Source organism: Lithobates pipiens, unplaced genomic scaffold (genome assembly GCF_037356315.1).
Source record: "Lithobates pipiens isolate NorthernLeopardFrog02 unplaced genomic scaffold, aLitPip1_a1.2 Scaffold_13, whole genome shotgun sequence".
In the NCBI taxonomy this organism is placed as follows: Eukaryota; Metazoa; Chordata; class Amphibia; order Anura; family Ranidae; genus Lithobates; species Lithobates pipiens.
In genome coordinates this window covers 468,747,236-468,759,793 of record NW_027507718.1, presented here as the reverse complement: position 1 = coordinate 468,759,793, position 12,558 = coordinate 468,747,236, and the positions used below count along the sequence as shown (strand labels likewise).

General features: G+C 44.0%; 1 protein-coding gene across 1 annotated transcript in view; it reads left to right on the top strand.

Annotated features, from left to right (window-relative positions):
* HGFAC (HGF activator) overlaps positions 1–12,558 on the top strand; it is a 118,881-nt gene that overhangs the window by 30,827 nt on the left and 75,496 nt on the right. The window contains exon 3 of the mRNA XM_077477867.1: positions 6,721–6,817. Within this exon, the coding sequence (XP_077333993.1) occupies positions 6,721–6,817 (97 nt within the window). The remainder of the gene's footprint in view (positions 1–6,720; positions 6,818–12,558) is intronic.

Here is a 12,558-nt window from a genome sequence, read left to right as displayed (position 1 = left end):
TGCTGTCAGCGCTGTATGTCACGGAGCTGCTGTCAGTGCTGTATGTCACGGAGCTGCTGTCAGCGCTGTATGTCACGGAGCTGCTGTCAGCGCTGTATGTCACGGAGCTGCTGTCAGCGCTGTATGTCACGGTGCTGCTGTCAGCGCTGTATGTCACGGAGCTGCTGTCAGCGCTGTATGTCACGGAGCTGCTGTCAGCGCTGTATGTCACGGAGCTGCTGTCAGCGCTGTATGTCACGGAGCTGCTGTCAGCGCTGTATGTCACGGAGCTGCTGTCAGCGCTGTATGTCACGGTGCTGATGTCAGTGCTCTGTATTACGGTGCTGCTGTCAGTGCTCTGTATCTCCTGCACCCTCTTGTTTGCCTACCCTGGTCCCTGACCTTCCCTCTCCTCCATTGCCTTCATTAGCTCCATAGTCCTGAATTGTCAGAACAATTTCCCAAATAAAAAAAAAATGCTTGTAGTTATCGATCCCAAATTCACCTCATACATGTATTATGCTATTGTCCAGGTGGTGGGACTACGTGCTACCCCCTAATAATTACCCCGTGGCCGCAAATTCGACCTAAAGGTTTGCGAAATTCGCCTCCCATTGAAGTCAATGGAGCCCGCGGCGAACGGTCGTTTTCGCGAACGTTTGTGTCCGTTCGCGTTTCGCGTTCGCGAAACGTCCCGTCGGAAGTTCGTCCATCACTAAACAGGAGTACGCTGTAATAGGGGACACATTGTTACAAGATAAAAAGTTACCATTTGTGGAAGTCAGAGAATAGTCAGCTCTGCTTTGATTCACAATGGCCCCAGACACTTTCATGTCCTAAATGACATTCACAAAGCGGAGGAAATTCTCTTATTGTATTGCATTGTCACATATACACCGAGCCACCAAATAAACAGCATGTAATAGTGAATAAATACAACATTCTACTGAGAAGCTTCCTGCTGCCTATGTATACATAGTATCATTTATTTATTTTTTTTACAAAAAAACTGTACTTTTTTTGTAATTAACCACTTCAGCCCCAGAAGATTTTACCCTCTTGCTGACCAGAGCACTTTTTGTGATAAGGCACTGCGTCGCTTTAACTGACAATTGCAAAGCTGTGCGACGTTACACCCAAAACGAAATTGACATCCTTTTTTCCCCACAAATAGAGCTTTCTTTTGGTGGTATTTGATCACCTCTGAGGTTTTTATTTTTTGCGCTACAAACAAAAAAAGAGCAATTAAAAAAAAAAAAGCTATTTTTTTACTTTTTGCAATAATAAATATCCCCCAAAAATATATAAAAAAAAACTAATTTATTTCTTAGTTTAGGCCGATATGTATTCTACTACATATTTTTGGTAAAAAAAATTGCAATAAGCGTATATTGGTTTGCGCAAAAGTTACAGCGTCTACAAAATAGGGAATACTTTTTTATAGCATTTTTATTATTTATTTTTTTATTATTAATGGCGGCAATCTGCGAATATTTTTATTTTATTTTTTTATCGTGACTGCGACATTATGGCAGACGCAATGGACATTTTTGACACCATTTTGGGACCATTGTCATTTATACATCGATCAGTTCTATAAAATGCACTGATAACTGTGTAAATGACACTGGCAGGGAAGGGCATAGCAAGGTCAGATTATGAATGGATGGGGTGTCTCAGCCAATTGGCAGCAGTTTCTTTTTTTTCAAATATAAAATGTTTATTGTTTTTAGGAAAAAGTCAGGGTGGGTACAGCTCATAACAGAAAACGTACATGGGTAATTACTTCAATAACAGCAGGCTATATGTCCAGCCTTAAAAACACATATCTGTGATAGCTATGAGACCTGTGATAGACATTGTTTGATACACAACACTGGCATCATGAATGAATGAATGAGAAAGGTCATAATATCCCCACATTTATAGCTCTTTCACACCGAACCATGTGCGGGGAGGGGCGTCGGTGGTAAAGCGGCGCTATTTTTAGTGCTGCTTTACCGTCGTTTTAGCTGCGCTATTCGGCCGCTAACGGTGCGATTTTTAACCCCCCGCTAGCAGCCAAAAAGGGGTTAAATCTGCCTGTAAAACCGAAAAGGGGTTAAATCCGCCCACAAAACGATGCCGGAGTGGCGTTTTGCCAGCGGTATCCCAGCGCTGCCCCATTGATTTCAATGGGGAGCGGCGAGTTTGCCACTCCAAAGAAGCTGCTGGCAGGACTTTTTGTGACGCCTTGCCAGCGCACTGCTCCAGTGTGAAAGCCCTTAGACTTTCACATTGGAGTGCATGGAGAAGCTTTTTGTAGGGTTCTATACAGGCACTTATGCCTACAATTATAAAGTGTAACATGTTTGGTATCTATTTACTCAGCGTAACATTATCTTTCATATTATGCAAACAAATTGGGCTAATTTTACTGTTTCATTTTTTTTTAATTCATGAAAGTGTCCCTTTTCCCAAAAAGTTGCGTTTAAAACACTGCTGACATAACATATTGCAACAATCGCCGTTTTATTCTCTACAGTCTCTACTTAAAAAATATATATAATTTTTGGGAATTCCAAGTAATTTTCTAGCAAAAAATATGTATTTTAACTTGTAAATGCCAAATGTCAAAAATAGGCTTAGTCATGAAAGGGTTATTAGGCAGCTCTTCCGACTCCTCCGCGCTCTCCGTCCTCTTCTCCCACTCTCTGGCCTTTTCTCCCGCTCTCCGGCCTTCTCTCCCACTCTCCGGCCTTCTCTCCTGCTCTCCGGCCTTCTCTCCCGCTCTCCAGCCTTCTCTCCCACTCTCCAATTCTTCTCCCGGGCTCCTCTGCTATCTTGTGCTCTTTTACCACTGTTTTGCTACGGTGTTTTCTGTCGTCTTCTTTCCTTCGGTCTTCTTACGTATTCTTCTACACCATCGGATCGGCCTAAACTGAGGGAAAAAATTTTTTTTTATATATTTTTGGGGGATATTTATTATAACAAAAAGTAAAAAATAATGCGTTTTTTTCAAAATTGTCGCTCTATTTTTGTTTATAGCGCAAAAAATAAAAACCGCAGGGGTGATCAAATAACACCAAAAGAAAGCTCTATTTGTGGGAAAAAAAGGACGTAAATTTTGTTTGGGAGCCATGTTGCACAACCGCGCAATTGTCAGTTAAAGCGACGCAGTGCCGAATTGCAAAAAATGGTCTGGTCTTTGGCCAGCAAAATGGTCCGGGGCTGAAGTGGTTAAGGAGAACCTGATTATAATTTGTTTTTGGGCGTCTGTAAAAGAGCGGTGTAAGTTAAGGTCTCATTTCTGTAAGAAAGACAAGTCAAGTTGTTCCTATGAGAGTTAAGCAAAGCATAGGTTTTAGATAGCACATGAGGTAAAGCCCCCTCATCCCGACAGTAATCCTCAAAGATTGTCGGGGTATGGTTAAATTGAGCCAGATTGGCGATCAAATGCGGGAAATGGTGTAGTCGTATTGCTTTCCAGAACGAAAGTCGAAAGTGACTAGTGTTCCTTATCAGTGACTGGATGGAAGGTCACCGATTGCCATCTAAAAAGTGCAAGGCACGATCCGGACCCACCGATAGAAGCGCCTCATATTCTGATTGTTCAGAGCAGAAGGTAACTGGTCAAAACGCCACACAGCCTCTTACAACTGAACCATAGTCTGGGATTGTTCTAGTTGCGTCCAAAGTTTGGTCGATTCCAGACGATAATACTCCCAAGGTGTACCTCCATATAGTCATTTCGGAAGTCTGGGAGAGCTAAACCTCCATAGTGTTTAGGCAGTGGAAGGTAACGTCTGCTCAAACAAGGTTTTGAGTGTGCCCAGATGAATTTAATAAAAAGTGAGTACACTGGTTTGAAATATTGTAGCACAATCTTGACCGGAAGTGCTTGAAATAAGGATAGAAACTTCAGGAGTATACACATCTTAAGGAGGTTGCACCTGCCGAACCAGGAGTGTAGTCCTTTGTTCCACTCCTCTAGCAGTAAACGGGTCATGGTTGCTAGCTGCCATAACCCTGGTATCCTCTTCTTCAGTGAGCAGTCTAGTTCCAGATAAAAGTGGTCTCTACGGCAGAATCACTTTTAGCGGCGGTGGGAGTGGACCCCCCTCCCTCCCGCCGCTCTCCGGTGTCCTCCGCCGCTTACCTGAGCCATCGGTAGTGGCAAAGGCGATTGGGTCCCTGGCTTGGTATTGAGATGAGTGAAGGGAAGATGGCCCCCACCAGTCTCCATATCATTACTCTTAAAGCAACATTTTTAATTTTTTTTTTTTAATGACATTTAATTTATTTTAATTTTTTTATATTGCATTTTAGTGTAAATATGAGATCTGAGGTCCTGTCATGCTTTTTTTTTTCTATTACAAGGGATGCTTACTTTCCTTGTAATAGGCATAAAAGTGACACAATTTTTATTAAAAAAAAAAAGTTTAAACGTGCCCGTCCTGCCGAGCTTGCATGCAGAAGCAAACTCATACATGAGCAGCTCCCGCATATGAAAACAGTGTTCAAACCACACATGTGAGGTGTCGCCATGATCGGTAGAGTGAGAGCAATAATTCTCGTCCCAGACCTCCTCTGTAATTCAAAACATGCAACCTGTAGAATTTTTTAAACGTTGCCTATGGAGATTTTTAAGGGTAAAAGTTTGTCGCCATTCCACGAGTGGGCGCAATTTTGAAGCGTGACATGTTGGGTATCAATTAACTCAGTGTATCTTTCATAATATAAAAATAAAATTGGGCTAAATTTACTGTTTTATTTTTTAACAAAAAAGTGTATTTTTTCCAAGAAAAGTATGTTTGTAAGACCGCTGCACAAATACGGTGTGACAGAAAGTATATTGCAACAACCGCCATTTTATTCTCTAGGGCATTAGAAAAAATATATATATCAGGTTTGGGGGTTCTAAGTAACTTTCTAGCAAAAAAAAACTTTTTTTTAACTTGTAAACACCAAATCCCAGAAAAGGCTCAGTCCTTAATTGATTAATTCAAAAGTGCATGTCTAATTATTAGGAATAAGGGTTCCTAAATATTTGAGGGCGCAGTCCGACCATTTGAAGTTGAACTGGATTTTTAAGGATCTTAGTCTATTTGGTGCTACATTAATCCCCATTGCTGCAGAGTTATTGAAGTTAATTTTTAGGTTAGACAGTATTCCATCTCTATCAAACTCTCTGAGGAGATTCAGCAAGGAAACTACAGGTGTGTGTGTGTGTGTGTGTGTGTGTAAACACACAATCCTCTGTTCTGAGAGGAGATACAGATCGTGAGTTCCTAATAGCTAGGAACCATGATCTGTCATCTTCTATAGTCAGTCCCCTCCCCCTACAGTTAGAACACACAGGCAGGGACACAGTTAACCCCTTGATCGCCCCCTAGTGTTAGCCCCTTCCCTGCCAGTGATATTTATACAGTAATCAGTGCATTTTTATAGCACTGATCGCTGTATAATTGTCAGTTGTCCCAAAAATGTATCAAAAGTGTTCGATCTGTCCGCCATAATGTTGCAGTCATGAGAAAAATCGCAGATCGCCACCATGACAGGAAATAAAAAAATAATAAAAATGCCACAAATCTATCTCCTATTTTGTAGACGCTATAACTTTTGCGCAAACCAATCAATATACACTTATTACAATATTTTTATTACCAAAAATATGTAGAAAAATACATATCGGCCTAAACTTTTTCTTTTAAAAAAAGGGATATTTATTATAGCAAAAAGTACAAAATATTTTTTTTTTTTTTTTTATAGTGAAAAAAATTAAAACCGCAGAGATGATCAAATACAATCAAAAGAAAGCTCTATTTGTGGGAAAAAAAGAACACCAATTCCTTCAGGGTATCTCTAGGAAAATACACACCCTTGCTTGGGGCTTTGAACAGCTTCACCATACAAGGGCCTAGAAGCGGTAAATGGTATTGTTAATACTGTAGGGTGAAACCATCAGAACACAGAGCTTGGCCAGGTTCCACCCCCCCCCGTCCCCCCCCCCCCCCCCCCCACTGCTCATTGCAATTCCAGATTGAAATTTACTGACACAACACCCAAAATCTTCTGGCACAGCCAAGTTTTTACTGGCATTTCCAAAAGGTGCAAGTTTCAGTATTTAAACTCGTACCATGGGAAACCATGTTAAATGGACTGTAGTGCATTTCTGCAAACTGCAAAATGCACTAAAAAAATGCATAAGTGTGAACCTAAGGTAAAAGGCTAGCTTTGAAAACTAGTGGAATTTTCAAGGACAAGTCTTTTATTTTTATTTTATTTTTTAACACAGTGTCTGCTAATCAAGATTTTAATTTGTATCTGAGGTCATCTGATTATTGTTTAATCCTTTAGAAATAAATTATAAGGTCCTTCTATGCAAGCTTGGTTTCTGTAAAAGAGCGAATTATTACATTCGTATACTATGTGTGTCCCCATATTTGTGCAGAAATAGAGATATGTGACCCCTACAATAAAAAGACTAATCACTACATATACAGTATATCCAATATTTGATTTTAACCTAAACCATCCACCTGTTTATTTGATAATGACTGTTTGCCTAATTATTTGAATAATTGCCTAATTGAAGCTGCTTCCTATAAAATTAATCTGGACAGCTCCATCACTACACCTAGGAGTTACATAAAAATTAGCAAGTTCAAGTAATTTTTTTTTGGAAACATTTCCTAAAAATAGTGCACATGTTTAAACTTTAGAGTGCGTGACAACATTATATTTTTTCTTTCCTTTCAGTCTTCACAGAAGACGGTAAATTGTGCAAGTTTCCTTTTCGGCTGGGAGGACGTCTGCATTTTTCCTGCATTTCAGGCCTTTTCATGAAGAGAAATTGGTGAGTAATCCTCCGTGCTTAGAATATCGTTACCCTCATAAGGGTTGCTGAGTGTTGTGGTCCGTCTGCCACCCTGCCCAGCCAGGCACACAGTTCTCATTCACCCTCCGGTGGAAAAAACAGTCCTTGAACTTTGTATTTTTTATTGAGGGGAATAAGCTTGTATGGGGATGGGGTATTCATGAGATGCCCATCTTATTGTAGAAAAATACATTTGGGACTAACTATATACAGTATCTCACAATAAGTGAGTACACCCCTCACATTTTTGTAAATATTTTATTCTATCTTTTCATGTGACAACACTGTAGAAATTACACTTTGCTACAATTTAAAGTAGTGAGTCTACAGCTTGTATAACAATGTAAATTTGCTGTCCCCTCAAAATAACTCAACACAGCCACTAATGTCTAAACCACTGGCAAGAAAAGTGAGTACACCAATAAGTGAAAATGTCCAAATTGGGCCCAATTAGCAATTAGATCTCAGGTGTGAATGGGTAGCGGATTTGTTAAATTTGGTGTTATCGCTCTCACTCTCTCATACTGGTCACTGGAAGTTCAACATGGCACCCCATGGCAAAGAACTCTCTGAGGATCTGAAAAAAAGAATTGTTGCTCTACATAAAGATGGCCTAGGCCAGTAGTCATCAACCCTGTCCTCAGGGCCAACTAACAGGTCAGATTTGAAAGATAACTGAAATACATCACAGGTGATATCATTTGCTGCTCAGTGATTACAGTATTCTGGTCTGCATCTCCCCAAGGTACCGTATATACTCGAGTATAAGCCGAGATTTTCAGCCTCTTTTTTGAGGCTGAAAGTGCCCCCCTCGGCTTATACTCGAGTCATCGCTGTCTGCCTGCTCGATCAGCGTGTCGAGCAGACAGACAGCGAACATTCTACCATTCAAACGCCGCGCCTCCGCCTCCGCCTTCGCCTGTGATAGGCGGAACACTGAATTTCCCAGCAGCCTGTGTTCCGCCTATCACGGACATCGTCTCATCCTCGTACTACGGACGAGGATGAGACGATGTCCGTGATAGGCGGAACACAGGCTGCTGGGAAATTCAGTGTTCCGCCTATCACAGGCGAAGGCGGAGGCGGAGGCGCGGCGTTTGAATGGTAGAATGTCCGCCGAGGCGCCGTCGAAAAGCGGCGATCCTGGCAAGGCACGGGACGGAGGCAAGGCAAGGCACGGGACGGGACGGAGGCAAGGCACGACACGGGACGGAGGCAAGGCACGGCACGGGACAGAGGCAAGGAGGCAAGGCACGGGACGGAGGCAAGGAGGCAAGGCACGGGACACAGGCTCGGGACACAGGTAGGCTGGACACACACACACACACACACACACACACACACACACACACACACACACACACACACACACACACACACACATGGACACACACACACAGGGATGGATGGATGGATGGAGACACACACACACACACACACACACACACACACACATGGACACACACACACAGGGATGGATGGATGGATGGAGACACACACACACAGGGATGGATGGATGGAGACACACACACACACAGGGATGGATGGATGGATGGAGACACACACACACAGGGATGGATGGATGGATGGACACACACACACACACAGGGATGGATGGATGGATGGACACACACACACAGGGATGGATGGACGGACACACAGGGATGGACGGACACACAGGGATGGACGGACACACAGGGATGGACGGACACACAGGGATGGACGGACACACACACAGGGATGGACAGGCATGTCTCACCCTCGGCTTATACACGAGTCAATAAGTTTGCCAGTTTTTTGGGGGTAAATTGGGGGCCTCGGCTTATATTCGGGTCGGCCTATACTCGAGTATATACGGTAATACTTAAAACCTGGCCTGTTGATGGGCCCTGAGGACAGGGTTGATGACCACTGGCCTAGGGTATAAAGAAGATTGCCAAGACCCTGAAATTGAGCTGCAGCATGATGACCAGGACCATACAGTGGTTTAACAGGACAGGTTCCACTCAGAGCAGGCCTCGCCATGGTCAACAAAAGAAGTTGAGTGCATGTGCTTAGCGTCATATCCAGAGGTTGTCTTTAGGAAATAGATGTATGAGTGCTGTCAGCATTGCTGCAGAGATTGAAGGGGTGGGGTGGTCAGCCTGTCAGTGCTCAGACCATACGCCACACACTGCATCAAATTGGTCTACATGGCTGTCATCCCAGAAGGAAGCCTCTTCTAAAGATGATGTATAAGAAAGCCGCAAACAGTTTGCTGAAGACAAGCAGACTAAGGGCATGGATTACTGGAACCATGTTCTATGGTCTGATGAGACCAAGATAAACTTATTTGGTTTAAATGGTGTCAAGCGTGTGTGGACAACCAGGTGAGGAGTACAAAGACAAGTGTGTCTTGCTTACAGTCAAGCATGGTGTTGGGAGTGTCATGTTTCGGGGCTGCATGAGTGCTGCTGGCACTGGGGAGCTACAGTTCATTGAGGAAACCATGAATGCCAACATGTACTGTGACACACTGAAGCAGAGCATTATCCCCTCCCTTCGGAGTCTAGAGGTCAGTTTTCCAACATAACAACCCCAAACACACCTCCAAGACAACCACTGCCTTGCTAAAGAGGGTAAAGGTGATGGACTGGCCAAGCATGTCTCCAGACCTAAACCCTATTTGGCATCTGCGGGACATCCTCAAACGGAAGGTGAAGGAGCACAAGGTCTCTAATATCCACCAGCCCTGTGATGTCGTCATGGAAGAGTGGAAGAGGACTCCAGTGGTGACCTGTGAAGCTCTGGTGAACTCCATGCCCAAGAGGGTTAAGACAGTGCTGGAAAATAATGGTGGTCACACAAAATATTGACACTTTGGGCCCAATTTGGACATTTTCACTCAGGGGTGTACTCACTTTTGTTGCCAGCAGCTTAGACATTAATGGCTGTGTGTTGAGTTATTTTGAGGAGACAGCAAATTTACACTGTTATACAAGCTGTACACTCACTACTTTACATTGTAGCAAAGTGTCATTCCTCGGGGTTGTCACATGAAAAGAAAAGATAAAATATTTACAAAAATGTGAGGGGTGTACTCATTTTTGTGAGATACTGTACATCTCTGGTATATACAATTCCAGTCTTCAACTCCAGCACATCACTTGCTTGCAGACTATCTCTCCTCAACACCTCCTGCACATCACTTGCTTGCCCTTCCCGGACCAGCTAGCTTGTAGGCCTAAAGCAGGCAGGAACCACAGACCACTTTGGTGTAGCAAAAAATTTAGAAAGTCCCAGTGCTAGCTATCCTCGTGGCTACTGCTCCCAGTACCACCTCTTCAGGCACTGCCAGCCCTCCTGGCTGCAGCTGCCTCTCTCTTCTACCCCTGCCACCATGGTCCACTCCACTGGCTCTGCTCCCATTCCAGACTGCAATCTCCCAGTCCTCTCAGGCGTGCCTCCCCAGTCCTCTCCTGACTGTGCGTTACTCACCAGCCCTCTTGACTGTGACCTGTTGTTCCTCTCCTGGAGACTTTGCCTGGCAGTGTTCTCCCGCTGTCCTTTCTTGCTCCTGTGCCACCTTCCAGCACACCTCTGATTGTCATGAGAAGGGCCCTGTCCGCATCCGAGCCCCAGGCCCAAGGTCACCCAGCCCAGACTCTGGAACTCCCTCTGAGGCCCCGACAGCCTAACACTCCATCTCCAGCTTCTGCCCAAACTACTCCTCCCCAGCTGGGCTGACCCTAGGTATTTAAGGAGGTCTGCTCCCTGCCAATCCAGGTTGGGGATAGGCCAGGGCTCCTCAAAACACCCCAATCACCTCCACCTCCCCTCCCCTCTCCTCCTTCCTTTCCATGATATTTTAGAAGGCTCTGGAAAGAAGTGGAGGCCTGGGTGATACTGCCTGCGAGTCACCAGCTCTACGCTGAGTCGCTCCCAACCCAGATCAAAACACACCCTGGAAATGTACCTACTCTCACAAAACTCTAACCATTCTACTTCTAGCACACTAGAGTGTGCTAAAGGAGTTTTATAAAGTTAGGTTAATTGTTATATATCTCCATTATAACAAACACATTTCAGTTGGCTGATTAAACCTTTACCATTGCCACCTCCTGGCCCTTTTAGGTTCTAAATGCTGGGAGGCGGGCACTCTGATCATGTGACCACTGTGATTAGCAGTCACAGAGGTCACATGACCGGAAGCTGCCAGTTGCAAATATGCATGGGGAGCTTTCTGGTACCTGACAGTTACTGTACTGGGAACTCGCTCTCAGCACAGTAATGTGTTTACACAGGGACGCATATATGTGGCCGCTTGCCGTTAAAGCCTACCCGCCAAGTGATGTCTGTTTACTTAAAGTAGCAATAAACCCAAAACCCAAAAATGTACTAACGCAGCTTACCAATCATTAGATATGGTGGCTGAGTTAGTTTTCTTTTTTTTGTTTTTCTTTTCTTTCCCCTGGTTTTCAGGCCACTCCTCTTATATTAGAGAGCGCCCACACTGGATAAAGGAGCACATGGGGCACATTTGAACAGCAGCATCAGTTAGAGCAAACAGTTTTTTTCCCTTTAGAATAAAGGTTTTACATGAGTAAATAAAAGCTAATCATTGTAAGCACCCCTGCCAGTGTTAAATGTTTTCTCTCATCCCTGTATAACGCAGAACCAGAACCGCTCTGGCTGTTTGATCCCAGGTTCCATTGCCTGATAGGCACACAGCAGCCAGGCACACAGCTGTATATGTGTTTTTTTTTAATTATGTTATAAAACCTGGATAGGGCGAGGACAGGGGTGTACCTACAGGGGTCGCAATTGCGGTGGGGATGGCTGCATGTAGAGGAACCAATCTTTTAATTTTTGTCCCGTGGATCAACTCCTGTATATGCAGTTGCCCCTGCCACTCCATCTATCCAGCTTCATTTTGCTGCCCCCGCACCCTGTGTACTCTTCAGCCCCCCTGTGCCCCCCTGTGCTCTTTCCCAGCCAATCTGTGCTCTCTCCTTGTCCCCCTCTTCCCCCGTATCTCTGCTGGGTTCCCCTCTCCCATTGGCTGCTGTGGGGGATCTGTCAGGATGGAGAGTAGGGAAGGGGACAGTAAATGTACCATTTTCCGGCCCCTTCCTTATCTAAATGAATAGAGTAAGGGATCCGTACCGATCACCAGTGTTAACTTTGGCAGCAAATTTCAATGGCATTTTAGTTTTTAGTCCCATTTTAGTCTCCTGCAATAGTTTTAGTCATATTTAGTCAACTAAATCTCCAAGACATTTTAGTCGACTAAATACCTTTTAGTCGACTAAAATCTCCAGTACATTTTAGTCGACTAAAACTCATTTTAGTCATCTGAAATCGAATGGGTGTAATTAAATTGTAATGTATTAGTTAACATTTCTCTACAATTTCCAAACTCATTATATACTGCTAGAGTGAAAAATCTCATATGTTATGTTGTTATTTAAAGAGGAAGTAAACCCTGATGGGTTTACTTCCTCTGTCTCCCTGCAAAGGTAAAGCATTATTTGGCTACTATGCATCGCATAGTAGCCCATTATGTGTCACTTACCTGACACAGGAGCCAGCGATGTCACCGCTGTCCCCTGTAGTACGGAGCGTCCATCTTCTTCCGGCCACTCACAGCGCCAGAGCAGCGATGACGTCACTCCTGCGCATGCGCCCCTGATATCTCCTCAAAGCCCCCCAATGGGGCTCCAACATTTTTAATTTTTTTT